We start from the raw sequence: 17769 nt of genomic DNA, 5'->3' as shown, positions 1-17769 counted from the left end.
AAATTTAAAATATAATAATAAGTGAGTATACCTTTACTCTATAGGTCTACTAATATTACAGAAGGATAGACTTCTTGGAGGGATATCGATTGGCTTAGTTGGGGTTCAAAGTCAGTGTTCCCTATCTTGTAATAAACTATAATGGAATATCAGTTCAGTTCAGTTCAGTCGCGTCTGACTCTTTGTGACCCCATCGATTATACACTCTGGAGAAGGAAATTATATAATGGAATATAATCTGCAAAAAATCCTACAAAAAGACCACTATGATACATACCCAAAACTAACTCAGTATTGTAAATCAATTATACTTTAATTAAAAAAAAAGCTAGCTTTTCCTATCATGAAAATCAATTGCAGATATTCATCTATTAATGCTGATCTGTAATGAGATTTAACATATTTCATCTCTGAAAATGTCTTTTTAACAATCCCAATAGTGACACTGATCCATAAACATATAACTTTCTTTGAGCACATTCATCACTTGGAAGGCATTTATAGAATTCTATTTCATTCTTTTCGTGATATTTGCCTGTTAACATGTCATACACTGCAGATTAATCAGTTCCAACTGAAGGTTGGGTGGAAGCTCCTCAACTGCATGGTCAAATGGATTAGGAAATTAAAAAATTTCCTTTGCATGTGCATCAAGGTCCAAAAAAAAGTGATGCTGGAATTATAGCTCAGAAAGTATATCTGTTTTGCCATCTGAAGATCCACTTTTTTTCTCTTCTTGTTTTGGCATATGTATGTACTGGTAATAAAAAAAATAAAACGCTACTGTACAGGGGTACATGTGGCACATGAGATGCTGCTGCCAAGTCTGCAGTGTGTCAGTGCAGTTCGCAGGGCGACGAGCAGTGGTGTGATGACAGTTACCACAGACAAGCTCTGCTACAACCACATGACTGCCTTCACAGCAGGAAAGTGCAGACAGACGTGAGGGAATGAACACGGCTGTGCTGCAATAAAGCTTACCTATGAACCATGAAATCCGAAGGCCTTATAAATTTCCCCATATCTCAAAACATTATTCTTTTTGACTTTTTCCCCAATCATTAAAAAATGCAAAATGTATCTTAGCTCACAGGCTATATAAAAGCTGGTGGCGGTCGACAGATGAATGGATAAAGTAGCTGTGGTACATATATATGATGGAATATTACTCAGCCATAAAAAGCAATGCTAATGACTGACTCATTAGAGTCAGTTCTAATGAGGTGGATGAATCTAGAGTCTATTATATACAGTGAAGGGAGTCAGAAAGAGAAAAACAAGTACATATACTAACGCAATATATGTAATCTAGAAAGATGGTACTGATGAAATTATTTGCAGAGCAGCAATGGAGACACAGACATACAGAACAGACTTATGGACGTGGTGGCAGGGAGGAAAGGGTGGGGGGTATGGAGAGAATAAGATGGAAACATACATTACCATATGTAAAATAGATAGCCAATGGGAATTTGCTGTATGACTCAGGGAACTCAAACCGGGGCTCTGTAACAATCTAGAGAGGGGGGATGGGGAGGGAGGTTCAAGAGGAAGGGGACATATATATATCTATGGCTGATTCATGCTGATGCTTGGCAGAACCAACATAATTCTGTAAAGGAATTATACTTTAATTAAAAAAAAAAAAAGAAGGTGGCAGGCCAAATTTGGCCCATGGGTCAGTTCTCCAATCATTCACCTATACTATAAATTTTTCCCGAAAAAAGTCTTTTCAGGAAACTTTTTTTCCCCAGCAAACTTCTATTCCTTAAAAATTCAAAATAACAACAAAAGAAACAAATAGCTCAATTAAGAGATGGATAAAATACTTAAACAGACCTTTCTCCAAAGGAGATATACAAATGGCCAATAAACACAAGGAATGATGTTCAATATCATTAGCCATCATGGAAATGCAGTTCAAACAACGTAAGACACCACTCCCATCTACCAGGATGACTACAAACAAACAAAGGCCAGGGGGAGGATAATAGGTGCTGGCAAAGATGTGGGGAAATTGGGACTTTAATTTTAGTGGTTCCTCAATATGAGTGAAACATAGAATTACCATGTGACCTAGTAATTCCACCTCTAAACAGACATTCAAAACAGGGGTTCAAACTTGTGTGTGAATGTTCTTAGCAGTATTCACAATAGCCAAAAGGTGGAAGCAACCCAGTTATCTACCAAACAGTTGAATGGATAAACAAAATATGCTATATGCATACAGTGAAGTGTCATTTGACCGTAAAAAGGAATGAAGTACTAGTAACGCTACAACATGGATGTACCTTGGAAACATTACACTACATCAAAGAAGCCAGACACAGAAGACCACATATTGTATGACTCCATTCATATGAAATGCCAAGAATAGGCAAATTCAGAGAGACAGAGAGTAGACTAGTGGTTGCCAAAAAGTAGGGGAAGGGGGAGGAGGGAATGGAAGTTACTGCTAATGGGTACAGGGTTTCTCTGGGGGTGATGAAATGCTCTGAAATCAGACAATGACGAACATACAACTTTGTGAATACACTAAAAATCACTGAAAAGAACAAAAAAGTGAACTTTATGGTATGTGAGTTATATCTCAATATAAAATTTAATTTTAAAAGTCTATGGTGTGGAGAAGGAAATGGCAACCCACTCTAGTATCCTTGCCTGGAAAATCCCATGGACAGGAGTCTGGTGGGCTACAATCCATGGGGTCGTAAAGAATTGGACACAACTGAGTATCTGAGCATGTTAGGTGAGGACCACTAAACTTCCCTCTCTCATTACTGAGTGGGTGTTCGCCTGTTTCTGCACATTTCAGCATGAACCTGGCATAAGAGAAATTGCTTCAGACTGAGAGTGCCCGTCTGCTCCCCTGCAGGTGCGTGGGAGCCTGGGGCTTCTTGGGGGGAAGTGATGCCCTTGCTTATGGGAGTTGGACTCCTTTGGTGCTGCCTTGAGCCAAGGATGGTTAGGGAGGGGAAGTGCAGCATCAAATTAAGTGCAGTGGCTGGCTAATAGCTTTCTTATAGATCAGTAATCAATCAGAATTAAAAACCGAGAAACAAAAAGAAAAAATAATAATAACATTAAAAACCCAGCACCATGAAAGAAGAAGAAAGGAAACAAAATATTTATGTATAAATCTAACAAAATATGTACAAGATCTTTGTGAGGGTAAACTACAAAGCTCTAGGTCTATACGTACAATAGAACATTATTTAGCCTTTAAAAAAAATTTGTGAAACATGCTACAGTGTGAGTGAATCTTGAAGACACTAAGCTACGTGAAATAATCCAGGGGCAAAGGACAAATTCTGTAGGATTCCATGTATATGAGATACCAAGAGTAGTCAGATTCAGAGACAGAAGGTAGCATGGTTATTGCCAAGAATGGGAAGGAGGGAATGGAAAGTTATTGTCTAATGGGTTGCGAGTTCCAGTTTGAGAAGCTGAAATTCTGTACATGAATGGTGGTATTGGTACAACAACGTGCATGTCTGTAATGCTACTGAACTGCATATTTTAAAACATTAAATTTCATCTTATTTTTTTTTCTCACAATAAAAAAAAAGACCAAAATTCTGGTTTAAAAAAAAAAAAAAGTCTATGGTGATTGGCTGTGGAAAGAACCAGAACGTATGAAATTCCTTACGTTTATTGACTTAAATAATTTTGCCTGTTACACGTAATTAAAAAAAAAAAAAAAAACCTTTATACTTTGGCAGAAAAAAAGTCTATGGTAAAATATCATTAAATTTTAGATATTTCATTAAGGAATTACTATGTTTCTAAGCTATGGAACAAAAGGGAGTATTCCAATTGTATTATATATCATATCCATGTCAAATAATTATACAAGTTTTTCACTTGTATGTGTTACTAAGTTTGTGAATTTTATAGTAGCAAAGCAAATAGACTATTAGTTAAGTCTTTGGACTTTTTGTTGTTATAGTTGCCAATTCTTCTGTTTATTTTAATTACATTTCTTAAAATAGTATTTGACCTGGCATATTATTCTGAGCATTAAATGTGACTGTCTTTGAAAAGTACCTAGGAAATATAACAGTTTAATAAGTAATTAATTTAAATTTCAGCAGTTTAGATGAATACTTAAGAGTTACTAACAATCAGTATCATAATGGAGTGATAATGTGCTACCTACACATTCCAGTCCTTACTAACATGGTCTGATGGGATGGAGGGTTTACCTCTTTCTCCTCTGGGCAGTACAAGGGCCCTGTAGGATGAAGAACTGCTTTCTGTGCATAATAGAAGAGCTCTGATATGTTCTTCAGATTTTTTGCTGAACACTGAAAAGAAAATTTTAAATGTTTCACTCTGAAAGCAATTCAGAGAGAGAGCTAAGAACATTTAAAAAAATGTTTTCTTTTTAAACTATCAAGATTCCTTGAAGAAACTGAAAAAATCCATTTTTTTAGTGGATATCACCATATGATAGACTACAAAGAGCCCAGAGACCAGTTCCAAGTTCTCTGTTTTATTTGATTTACATGATTTCACAAACAGGAAATTTATTCCACCCCACATCTTCCCCCATCTCCTACTCTGAACCTCAATTTAGTGAGAATTCACCAACTGTAAATTTCAAAATGAAATGAGAATGCATACCTCCACACAGGTTTCTATTTCTGTGTACTGGTTCATAATAGGAAGGATGGTCTCCATACTACTATATTCCACCAGGTCAGATTTGTTCCCAACCAGTATCAAAGGCAGCCTGAAATAAACAGGGCACATGGTAATAATAAGGAAGGCAAAAGACATTAGATTTTATTTTAATGTACATTGTAACCTAGTAAAGTACAATGATAAAGTTATTGAAGAGGGCAAACTATACATGGTAATCAGGGAACAATCCCTCTGACAAAGCGGCATTTGAGGCAAGGAGTGAAGGATAAGATGGAACCTGTCAGGTGAAGAGCCTGGAGAGAGCTGGCTGGGACGAAGCGACAGCATGTGGAAAAGCCCCAAACTGCAGAAACATCCCCATGAGTCTGGAGAACAGAAAAATGCCAGAGCGGCTGAGGAGTACTGGTCAAAGGGGAAGACACATAAAGCGGAGCTGGAGGGACAAGCAAAGGCCAGATGCAAAACGACTTTACAGCTACAGTACAGAGAGTGTGTTTTAAGTGTAAAATGACAGGATCTGATAGACATTTTAAAATGCAGTCATTTGTTATCTTTTAGAGATACATACTGAAATAGTTAGAGTATGATATGATGTCTGATTTGTTCAAAATGATCCCAAAGGAAGGGGTAATAAATGAAACAACACTGGCCATGAGTTGTTAATCGTTGAAGCTGGATGATACAGAGGGATTCATTATATTATTCTACTTTTGTATATATTTGATTTTTTTTCAATAATAAAAAAGTTCTTTTAATGTGGTATCCTGGATTAGGGTAGTGGAGACAGAGAGGAAATTTTCAGATTTGAGATATATTTTTGAAGTAGAACAGATAGGAGCAACAGTAGATTAGATATGGAGATTGAAGGAAATTAGAAATCAAGAAAAGTACATAGATCTTTTTGGCTGGACAAAAGGATTAAATTTTTTTCCATTTTTAAAGTTTTAACTGAATTTGTTACAATATATTGCTTCTGTTTTGTATTTTGGTCCTTTGGCCCAGAGGTATGTGGGATCCTAGTTCCCCGTTCAGTTCAGTTCAGTCGCTCAGTCGTGTCCGACTCTTTGCAACCCCATGAATCACAGCACGCCAGGCCTCCCTGTCCATCACCAACTCCCGGAGTTCACTCAGACTCACGTCCATCAAGTCAGTGATGCCATCCAGCCATCTCATCCTCTGTCGTCCCCTTCTCCTCCTGCCCCCAATCCCTCCCAACATCAGAGTTTTTTCCAATGAGTCAACTCTTCGCATGAGGTGGCCAAAGTACTGGAGTTTCAGCTTTAGTATCATTCCTTCCAAAGAAATCCCAGGGCTGATCTCCTTCAGAATGGACTGGTTGGATCTCCTTGCAGTCCAAGGGACTCTCAAGAGTCTTCTCCAACACCACAGTTCAAAAGCATCAATTCTTCGGCGCTCAGCCTTCTTCACAGTCCAACTCTCACATCCATACACGACTACTGGAAAAACCATAGCCTTGACTAGACGGACCTTTGTTGGCAAAGCAATGTCTCTGCTTTTGAACATGCTATCTAGGTTGGTCGTAACTTTCCTTCCAAGGAGCAAGCGTCTTTTAATTTCATGGCTGCAGTCACCATCTGCAGTGATTTTGGAACCCAAAAAAATAAAGTCTGACACTGTTTCCACTGTTTCCCCATCTATTTTCCATGAAGTGATGGGACCGGATGCCATGATCTTCATTTTCTGAATGTTGAGCTTTAAGCCAACTTTTTCACTCTCCACTTTCACTTTCATCAAGAGGCTTTTTAGTTCCTCTTCGCTTTCTGCCATAAGGGTGGTATCATCTGCATATCGGAGGTTATTGATATTTCTCCCAGCAATCTTGATTCCAGCTTGTGCTTCTTCCAGTCCAGCGTTTCTCATGATGTACTCAACCATTGGACTGCCAGGGAAGTCCCCAAAATGAACAGATCTTTGGAGACAGAAAAGATTGAGAAATCTGGGGTGGGGGCAGTGGGGAATAGGCAGGAAATAAAGAATTTTATTTTCAATAAATTAAATGTGAAAGGCCTATCATAAATCTGAATGGGGATTACCAAGGAGAACTAGCCCAGTAGAGAACAATTATTTGTACAACCCATAAGAGAGCTTAAAGAGAAGGCAAATCATCTAGCTGGGATTCCAAATTATAAAAGAAACACTTGCAGGCATTTATTTAACCACCTAGTGTGGTTATTATGTGTAAATGGACCGGCCCACTACATAACCCAAACATAGATTGTTAATAGAGCCAGGAGAGTTCCCCAAAATGCACTGCATTACAACCAGAGGTGTGCTCAGAATAATTTACGGATCTTAAAAAAAGAAAACACTCAAGTCCAAGCGCTACTCCAAACGTACTAATCCTAAAACTCAAACAGTAGAGCAAAGGCATCTATATTGTTGCAAGGTACCTCAGGTGACAGAGATGGGCACATCTGACTAAGGACCACTGTGATAATGGTCCACAGAAGTCCTAGATAAGAACATATGTGTAATAAATATAAACTTAAGGTATGAGGCCCAGGAAAGAAGGTACTGGGAAAATGTGAAGTCCATACATTAACGAAATAGACCACCTTGGAACAAATCAACCACAAGAGAAATAAACATGCTCCTATGATTCAGGGAAGGGTACAGGTATACCCACGCCTGAGAAAGCTCAATTAGATCTCCCAAACATTGAAGGCCACTTTCAGATGGTACACTAAAAGGGGCATGAGACTAGCCAGCTAGTTTCTAGAGAGCAGTTTAGGAAGCTGTCATGGTAGAGTCAATTTTAAAAATTCAGTTGTTCAAGATAGTGCTTCATGCTGCTGCGGTTGCTAAGTTGCTTCAGTCGTGTCCGACTCTGTGCGACCCCACAGACGGCAGCCCACTAGGCTCCCCCGTCCCTGGGATTCTCCAGGCAAGAACACTGGAGTGGGTTGCTATTTCCTTCTCCAATGCATGAAAGTGAAAAGTGAAAGTGAAGTTGCTCAGTCGTGTCTGACTCTTAGCGACCCCATGGACTGCATAGATCCTGGCAAAACTGACTTCTCGGAAGAGTCCTCGAAACAGTTCAAGAAATAAGCAAGAAAAGCAAGTGTAAGGAGCATAGAGGCATTGTTTCCTCCAAAGCAGTCAAGGCATCATTTCTGTGATGACAGAAATGAACTTTATTTGTACTGTCCATTACCCTAACCTCTAGCCACAAGTGCCTATCAAGCACTTGAAATGTGGCTGCATCCAAGGCACCAAATTTTTAGTATTATTTAATTTTACTTAAATTGCCCCAACTGACTAGAAGCTACTCCACTGGACAGTACAGCTCTAGAGAGCTCCTCTCAGCTCAGTCAGTAAGTCGTCATAAAGTGACTTTAAAACAGTGATAATGACTGTGCTCTTACATATTTCACATGGTGAACATTCAATGATTGGGATAATGCCAGTCCTCAAAAGGGCATCTCAAGAAAGAGGGCAGATTACAGTTTCAGAGCTCTATTCTCTGCTTTGCTCTCAAATGTGTATGCAGCCTCTAGTAATTCCTCTCTGATAAAGGTGTGTGTGTATAAACAGACCTATTAGATGAAGCACATATGGCAAACTATTAACTAGCAGATCTAAGTGAATAGTTTACAGATCTTTACTGCACTATTTCTTGCGATTTTTCTCCAAGTTTGAAATTTTTCAATATACAAAGTTTCAGAGAGAAAAAAGTACCTGCTGTCTTTGTCTGTTCTTTCATTTATGAGAGGAATCCATCGACTTGTTACCTAAAATGAAAATTAACAGGAGTTAAGGCCTAATGAAGATCTGCCTTGAAAAATACTCCACCCTAGGACTCCTAAAATTCTAAATTGAGGATCAATTTTAAAAGTGCCCCCACTGAAATTTAACAAAGTATAGTGAAAAGTCACATATTCATACCTTATCAATGGAATGCTTGTTGTTAACAGCATAAACTATGCAGATGACATTAGCCTATAAGAAAAATTAACAAATCGATGGTATTTTAAAATAATACAAATGTAGTATTTAATTACCAGCTAGCTAATATATTTCAGTCAAACAAAGAAAAAAATTTGAAAATTAAAAAACTTAGCATGCGTCTAAAAGCAAAAGGATTTATGTCAAAAATACATACTCAAAGTCAGCAGCGACATTAAAGAACTGAAAAAGCCCTCTCTGTGAGAGAAGGAAATGGCAGACACAGGATCATCATTGTTCTCCCACAAACAAACCTAGAATTATTTTTTTTTAACTCACCTGTGATATTTCTTGATGAAGCTGTTCATCACTCTGTTCTGCTTCTACAAATGATAAAGTCAATTTTTTTTCATATTTTAAACACTTTCATAAAAATGAATGAACAACCAAGCTAAAATCCATCTGACATCCACCTAACATCCCTCAAAACCTCCCTCACCTCCCATGTCATTTACAAGACGTACTGCCAGACAAGTGGCAAAGAAAAGGGAAAGCCAGAGAAGGGAAAGAGTGGAACTATGATAAGGAAGCTGGCTGGCACTGAGAGACAAGTCTACATGAAGATAGTCAGGCAGGGAAGAGCACAAGGCATTGTGTGATCAATCTGGGCCAGCATCTGATCCAAAGCTGAGAAGGGACTGGCAAAAGAGATCAGAAACTCAAGCTAGGAGACTGGGTACTAAAGAGTCAGAAGCCCAGACAAAAAGCCTATACACACAGGGTCAAAAAGCCAGGTGAGAGTCTGGGAAATACAAGCTTAAGATCTAGAAAGCTGATAGAAGTAATCTTAACCAGGCCCCAGAGGCAAAACCAGAGCATGATAATGAAAAGTCAAGAATTCCCTCACTCGCCCATCTCTCTGGCTAGAACTGGTCTCATGGAGGGATATGCCTATAATCCCACAGGTGCAAGGGATGGGCATATACATAGCTAGGAGAGAGATAGGAGAGAGAAGTAAACAAACGAAGAGCAAAGCAATTATTGATATATTAGATCACTTTACGTTAACTGCTTCCCCTCAAAATGTTATTTCTGACATATAAACTAATGTTACAAATGAGTACAATGGTATCTCAATTAATGCTAAATAACTGGCCATATTTCAAATATCTTCTCTAAGTTGAATAATCAAGCAGTTAAAGCTTCAAGTGTAATACTGAAGTCAATCTAAACATGTAGCTACACACACTGAAAAAGAATAATTCTATACATAGAGCTAGTTATGAGACTGACGGTAGCAGGGAGCATCCAACCCCCCTCAGCTTCTAGTAGAGTACTGTCCAACAGAAATGTGATATAAACCATATATGGAATTTTAAATTTTCTAGTAGTCACCTTAAACAAAGTAAAAAGAAACAGGTAAAATGAAAAAGGTAAAAATTTAAGTTAATCCAAAGTATCAAAAATACTAAAATTTCAACATGTAATCAACAGAAAAATTATGAGATCCTGTACTTTATTTCATACTGTCTTCTAAGTCCACTTATATTTTATCCTTAGAGCACATTTCAATTTAGACTAGACACATTTTAAGTGTTCAACAGTCACATGTATTAGACTGTACGGTTCTAGTGTTTCATTTTTAGAATGGATGGGATACCAGATCAGCAAAACAAAGTATTACCAATGTGGTTATACACATGTTTAAAAATAGATTTCATTTTTCAGAGCAGTTTTAGGTTCACAGCAAAACTGAGTGGAAGGCAGAGATTTCCCACAGACCTCCTGATTTCATATAGTTTCCCCCATTGTCATCAGCCCGCATCAGTGATACATGTTACAACTGACCCTTCCTTTCCAAAAGAAGTTCCACAACAAAGCAAAATAGTTTAATGATTAACAAGTAAGTAGTATTGTGCAGAAAAACTTTACATTATTAAAAACAATACAGATGTGCTTCCATTATCATTTAATGTAAGCAAACTGTTTTAACTTTTTTAGGACAAACTCTGACAAATTAAAAACAAACTTAGAACTCAACAAAATTTTCACATGAGAACTCTTTCTACATCACCATGCCTGAATGCCTGATAACAAAATAACACAGAACTCTGCAAATATGCTAATTCAAGGAGGCTTATGATTTATCCGGTCATTTGCCATCCCCCTTTCCCTTTCATTATTATGGAACCCAACTTAGTAAATTAGGGACAGAGAACTGCAAGGTGGAGGCTTTTTGTGGGGTGTGGGGTAAGACAAGAAGAGTATATAATCATTTACGGCGAGAGAAAGAGACACTCCTCCTAAAACATTTTTTAACGCTTAGTAAGTATCTTTTTAAGGACTTTTAACTCTACAGCTTCACCCGCAAGAAGACATTTACTACCTGAGTAATCTACAATGTGCGTGGGAACTCTCTCAGGGGTAACATCAGCTGGAATGGTGATTTCTTCTGCCCGGGGAGGAACCTTCATTTGCAAACAAATATAAAAGAAGGAAAAACCTTTGAATATCAGAAATCAAACTTTTTAGATTATGTAAATTCATGTATAATTAGCCCTTTCACCCACGCTTACCTTTACAGGTATTTATTATAATTTTAAATGTTTATTTTTGTGCTTTACCATAGATGCAAATACATACTAAAGCTATATGATAAAACACTAAAAAAATAAAATAAAAGCACATTTATACCTGTGTGGGCACAGGACATATTAAGGACACTTCAGCTCCCAAAACAATACTTAAATTAATTTAGTGTTTCAAAATTAGATTTCTAAAATGTAGTTTTCATTCTATTTTGTTGAACGCTTAAGATATTCTGCAAGTGAAGACCTATCCTCAAGGGACTGCCCTGGCGGTTCAGTGGTTAAGATTCCGTGCTTCTGTCCTTTCCAACTACGATCCAGCAGGATGGCACCCACACAAAGAAAGACAGCTAGAAGAAGGGCTGATCCACCACCAGTGAGGTGGTGACCAGGAGAATACACTATCAACATTCACAAGTGCATCCATGGAGTGGGTTTCAAGAAGTGTGCCCCTCAGGCACTCCAAGAAAGCCAGAAATTGGCCATGAAGGAGATGGGAACCCCAGATGTTCACACTGACAAGGCTCAACAGAGCTGTCTGGGCCAAAGCAATAAGGAAATGTCCCATACTGGTATGCAGCTGTCCAGAAAACGAAATTAAGATGAGACTCACTAAACAAGCTCTACACTTGGGCTACCTACGTGCCTGTCACAACTTTCAAAAATCTAGACACTTGATGTGAATGAGAACTAACAGCTGACTGTCCAATAAAGTTAATGAACCAAAAATAAAAAAAAGATTCTGCACTCCCAATGCAGGAGGTACGGGTTTCATCCCTGGTCAGGGAGCTAAGATTCTGCATGCCACTCAGCACAGCAAAAAAAAAAAAAAGAAATCTTCAAATAAATTAATAAATTATCAAAATTATCTCTTCTAGAAGATAACTGTTTTGCTATATAAACCTTAAGCAGAATAACTCCATTATTTAAAAAAACTCCTTATCCACACCCAAAAGGACTATGATAAAATAACAATTCTAAACTAAGTTAAAATATCACAAAAAACTTTTAGGTACTATACTCTAAGTGATCATAATTAATGTTGCTGATTTCACAAACCACATATGAAAATATACTCCACTTTACAAATTATGATTTATTTAACTATCTTATTTAAGAGAAAAAAAGTGAAAGAAACAATGGTCACATGACAATTGTAATTACTGAAATAACTACTATATAATACATTAAATTGCTCTCTGAACAATGAAATTGTACAGGTATTCCTAATTAAACATGAGTAAATAAATGATAAATGCAAACCATGGTGCTAGTAATACCTATTATATGAAGAAAGAAAATAAAAAGAAATAATCTTTATCTCATTTGCATTGATCCCATTCCTCATAACAATAGCTTTACATAACGCTTTAGGCAACTGTTCACCATACTGGATCTTCCAACATGTAAATAAGTACACTGCCAGCAATAACAAAGCCACCATGCTTTTGGTGGTATTTTAGCAAGTTTATCTCATTTGAGACCCACAACTATTCTTCGAGGTAGGCAAAGGTGGAATGAATTAGATTTTTTATTTGTAAAATGATGTAGGTAGATAATATTTGAGATTTTCAAACATGTGTATCAGAATCCTAGTGGCTCTAATGATGTCTCAAAGACTGGGGAGAGTCAGACAGAAGGCAGGTGGGGAGCCAGACATTTCATCCTTACTTCAACTAAAGGAATACTCATCTGTTCTATATTTGGGGTTTATAAAAACATTTTATTTTTAAGAAAGAATTACACAACTTAGATGATCCCTAAGGAGATCCAACCAGTCCATTCTAAAGGAGATCAGTCCTGGGATTTCTTTGGAAGGACTGATGCTAAAGCTGAAACTCCAATTCTTTGGTCACCTCATGTGAAGAGTTGACTCATTGGAAAAGACTCATGCTGGGAGGGATTGGAGGCAGGAGGAGAAGGGGATGACAGAGGATGAGATGTCTGGATGGCATCACCGACTTGATGGACATGAGTTTGAGTAAACTGCAGGAGTTGGTGATGGACAGGGAGGCCTGGCGTGCTGCGATTCATGGGGTCGCAAAGAGTCGGACATGACTGAGCAACTGAACTGAACTGAATATCCCTTTCAGCTCCCTTTTTACAGATGCAACAACTAAGGCAGAGAGATGACAAATGTCCTGCTGCTGCTGTTGCTAAGTCGCTTCAGTCGTGTCCGACTCTGTGCGACCCCATAGACTGCAGGCCACCAGGCTCCCCCGTCCCTGGGATTCTCCAGGCAAGAACACAGGAGTGGGTTGCCATTTCCTTCTCCAGACAAATGTCCTAGCTAAGGTCAAAAGAAAGAAACACAAAGGCCTTATGTGAACTCAGAGCTGGTTTGGCTCTTTCTCCTATATTTCAGAGATGTCTTGTAAAAACTAACATGAGCCTTTCTAAAAGTCATTAACTATCAGAAAGGAAACACATACCAAAAAAAACCCTAAAATGTATTTCATTTAACTCAATTTTGATAAAAATTTAAATGTAGGAAAGAAATCACAATGCCTACCTCTTCTGGAAATTCTTCACTGACTAGAGACATAATCAGTGATGTCTTCCCAACTCTAGCTGTAAAAAGAAAAAAAGATTACTTTAATAAAGTATTCAGATTCTAGAAAGCTCAAATTTAGCAACCACACAGCAAAGTACTGTTATTTGTTACCTAAAATCAGAGGATCAGAGCCATCTAATTACTAATTTTTAGTACATCTTTTTTTTTTCTGCTTAGAAAAGTTACACAGGTTCACCGTTTAAAACAAAAAAATTACTAAAATATACTATAAATGTAAAAATCTCCCATAGTATCCCCCATAAACTGTTTAATATATGTAGTCTCCCAGATCTTCCCACACTTGTATTAACATATTATAAAAATTTACCACAGTAGAATCAGAGTATTTATACTATTTTACAATTTTTATCACTTAAGTATGTATTGGGGCAGTATTCCACGACAATCTTTAAAAATCTCCCAGAAGAGGGAAGAGAAAGTTATTATTTAATAAATACAGAGTGTTTGTTGGTAATGAAGAAGGAGTTTTAAATGTAGAAAGTGGTGATGGTTATACAACATTGCAAACATATTTAATGCCCTTGAACAGAATATTTACTAAAGGTAAAAAATGTTATGTTTTTTATCTATTTTATCACAATTTTTAAAAGCAGTAATAATAAATGCATTTTATATTAACATTTAAAAGCTTCCTACATTGTTTTTTGGTAAGTGTATAAGAAGCCAGTGTGTGATGTGTCATAATTTATTAATGTAATCTCCTAATGATGAACAGTGCTGCAATGTTAATCTCTACAGGATAAGTTCCTAGAAGTGGAGCTCAAGTTAGCACACATGATCTTCTTGTTTTTAATAGACACTGTTATATTACTGCCAAAAAAGAATAATCTACATGCTTACCAATAGAAGATCAGAGTGTCTATTTCTTCTTAAAGGGTTAGTAAGAGCAAAGAAACTTTCCTGTTACATTTTCTAACCTAGCAGTTTTTTTAATGTACAAACTTAAATTCTTAATTTTCTTTCTGAAACTTGACTTGCATTCCCATCATTTTCTGATCTTACTATTATTAGACTTTCAAATGCTTATCAACTAAAATCCTTTTGTGATTCTAGAGGAAAACAGTCCACCTGCCTGTTGATCTCTGCTGTGATAGCAACCTATAGTTTTCAAAAGTCTAAATATAAAAGAGCTGGAAAATGTTAAAGTCAAGGAAAGTCACATTGCTTTGCTAAATAAGTGACTAAAAGAAAGTGTGACTAAAACTACAAGTCAAGTCTGTGGAAAAATAATGACTGGCTGGAAGGGAGAGTACTGGTCAAAACAACTCAGAGGGCGAGCTGCAAACAAGCGGCTACAGCTGATAGAAGGCAGCCCAGATGTTTAACCGGCATCCTCTGGCTCTGACTCTTCAATCCTTTCAATTTACACGTGTGAGAAGGCTTGGGCCTTCTTCAAGGGTCTGACAATAAGGTAACATTTCCCTGAGTCAGAGAATCTGGAGCCCATCATCAGAGAACTGCTAGGAGCCAGGTACTGAAGTCAACTTATCCAGCTCCCCACAAAAATTTCAGATGAAGAGCCTGGGACCCAGCCACAATGATTTGCTCATGGTCTCACTAGAAGACTAGTTACAGACCTAGGAGAATAACCCATTTTAACACGTTAGTAATACAGAAAATGCATGATGGTCCCAAAAGTCAGCGAGCATCACATACACAAATACTACGTAAGTTAATTAAAATAATTCACTGATCCACTGGTGACTAATCCAGCAGCTCTGGCTCTTTTATTTTTAGAAAATTCCAGATGTACAGAAAAATTGCAAAAATAATTCAAAGGACTCAAGTCTATACTTTAACCAAATTCCCCACGTTAGAATTTAACCATACTTACATTATTATTCTCTCTCTATATATATATATATATATTATATATATATATAATTTTAAAAAACATTTGAGAGTAAATCACAAACATGATGCCCCTTTACCCTGAAGCATTCTAGTATGTATTTCCTAGAAACAGTATCATTCTCTTACATAACCACAGTTAAATCAAGTTATGTCAAGATCAGGAAATTAACACCCCAAAGAGTGCTATTACATAATCTATAAACCTTATTCATGTCTCACTATTATCCATTATAGAAAAGAAAAATCTTTTCTGTCCAGAATCAAATGTTCCATTTGGTTGTCATATCTCTTTAGCCTCCTTTAATCTGGAAGCTTTCCTCCATCTTTGTCTTTCATGACCTTCACATTTCTGAAGACTACAAGTCATTTATTCTGTAATATCTCTCTCAACTGGGTCTGTATGATGTTATCCCACGATTAATTTCAGGCTCTGCTTTTTTGGCAGAATATGAGAGAAGTGTTGTGTCCTTCTCAGAGTGCCAGAGCAAAAAGGAGATAATGTCAATTTATCCCACTGCTGTGACGTTCGCTGTCATCACTTGGAGGAGGTGGTGCTAGGTTTCTCCAGTAAAGTTATTTTTTTCTAATTAAAAAATATCTTATGAGGAGGTACTTTGAGACTTTGTAAATTTTCTGGTTCTCATCAAACTTTTGGCTATTAGGTTTAGCAGCCATTCAAGCTTCTTGCCTAAAACAAGTATTGCTATCATGGCTGCTAGATGGTGATTTTTTATTTCTATCTATTCTCCTATATTACTTTACATTCTCCTGTAAGAAAAAACTTTCCCTTCTGTTTCTTATGAGTGTGGCCTCATGGATTATTGTATTATTCTGTGGGTTATAATTCATTATGGTCATTATCTGGAGGCTTAAATTGTTTCATTTTATTTAAAAAATGGCAGTTAGGCCAGTATATATCACCATGAACAATATGATTTTTTTCTTTCCTTTTTTTATTATTAAAAAATGGAAACATTTCAGAATTAGTGACAACAGTGTGATCCAGTGTGTGAACCCATCACCCAACCTCATCTCCTTTCCATATTCTCTCGTCCTTTCCCATGAATTATTTTGAGGCAAGTCTCAGATACGTATCATCTTCACCATGTACAATATGATTTTATAAATATGTATAATTTGGGGGACTAGAAAAAGTCAACACTTTCGGGGAGATAATAATACCGTCTCTTCAAGGTTCCAGTAAGAATTAAACATCATATATGTGAAAGTGCTTAGGCAGAGCACCTGACCTATCACTGTCTCTCAATAAATAAAGGTTTTAACTTTCCTTCTTAAAAAACAAAAGTCACTTTGGTGGTAAAAACGGTCACATTCTAAATTTACAGATGGCAACTGAAATTTACTTCAATTTTAACATGTTAAATGCATTCCTGCATCCCTTCTTTGTATTTCTTGAGCACTTCTACACTCGAGACATTATTCCAAGTCAGGGGATACTACTGATCAAGGCATTACGTTTTCCCTACTTTTATATTCTTGGAGATTATATTCCAATGGATTTATGATATTTTTCACCAATAAGGAACACTCTTTCTACACATCAGGATAAAAAGCTCAAAAAAAAAAAAGCATAACCATCTTTGCCTAACCCTTTGTACTGATCATTCAAGTTCTGTCAAACTTCCTCTGACATTTTTAATACTCATTCTTTCCTCTCTGTTCCCAGGTTCCCCTAAATATAGCACTTTTACCAAAACACTTCCTAGTTCACAACTTTCTACCCCCTTCTCCAGTCTCTCCTCTCATTAATATATCAGTAATACACATGCAGGCCATCTTTCTTGCACATTCTTTACATTTCCTAACTCACCTGATCAAAAGCCATCCCGACTCTCAATTACCTACCTCATCAAAGTGTCTCTATTCCACTGGCCTTTGAAAATCACACATAATTTAACCCCCGATCATCTATCTTTCCTGCTAGTCCTCATACACGATTTACTCCAATAAGGCCATTCTGTTCTGTGTAAGCCCAAACAAGCCATGATGAATCCTGGCCTCCCTCACGTGGTTTTCTTCATCTAAAAATACCTTCCCCCTTCTCTGGTCTACTTTTCCAAACATTTACATCTCTAAAGGACAGCTCTGTCTCTTCATTCTTTCTGGAGCCTCTCCATTGACCTCCAGTAGCATATTGGGCAACTATCGATCTGGGGAGTTCATCTTTCAGTGCCCTAT

At 37.2% G+C, this 17769-nt stretch overlaps 1 protein-coding gene across 10 annotated transcripts in view; it reads right to left on the bottom strand.

Annotated features, from left to right (window-relative positions):
* Nucleotides 1–17769, bottom strand: part of RHOT1 (ras homolog family member T1) — a 68171-nt gene that overhangs the window by 35054 nt on the left and 15348 nt on the right. For all 10 annotated transcript variants that reach the window (XR_011468051.1, XM_070390428.1, XM_070390419.1 and 7 more), the window contains exons 2-8: nt 13654–13712; nt 10940–11021; nt 8893–8936; nt 8554–8607; nt 8347–8399; nt 4627–4735; nt 4206–4307 (exon numbers count right to left, since the gene is read on the bottom strand). Coding sequence is in view for 9 of the 10 variants with exons in the window: in XM_070390428.1 (XP_070246529.1) it covers nt 4206–4307; nt 4627–4735; nt 8347–8399; nt 8554–8607; nt 8893–8936; nt 10940–11021; nt 13654–13712 (503 nt within the window). In the remaining variant the exon portion in view is untranslated. The remainder of the gene's footprint in view (nt 1–4205; nt 4308–4626; nt 4736–8346; nt 8400–8553; nt 8608–8892; nt 8937–10939; nt 11022–13653; nt 13713–17769) is intronic.

This window comes from Bos mutus, chromosome 19 (assembly GCF_027580195.1).
Source record: "Bos mutus isolate GX-2022 chromosome 19, NWIPB_WYAK_1.1, whole genome shotgun sequence".
NCBI lineage: Eukaryota > Metazoa > Chordata > Mammalia > Artiodactyla > Bovidae > Bos > Bos mutus.
This window is presented reverse-complemented; position numbering and strand designations above follow the sequence as displayed.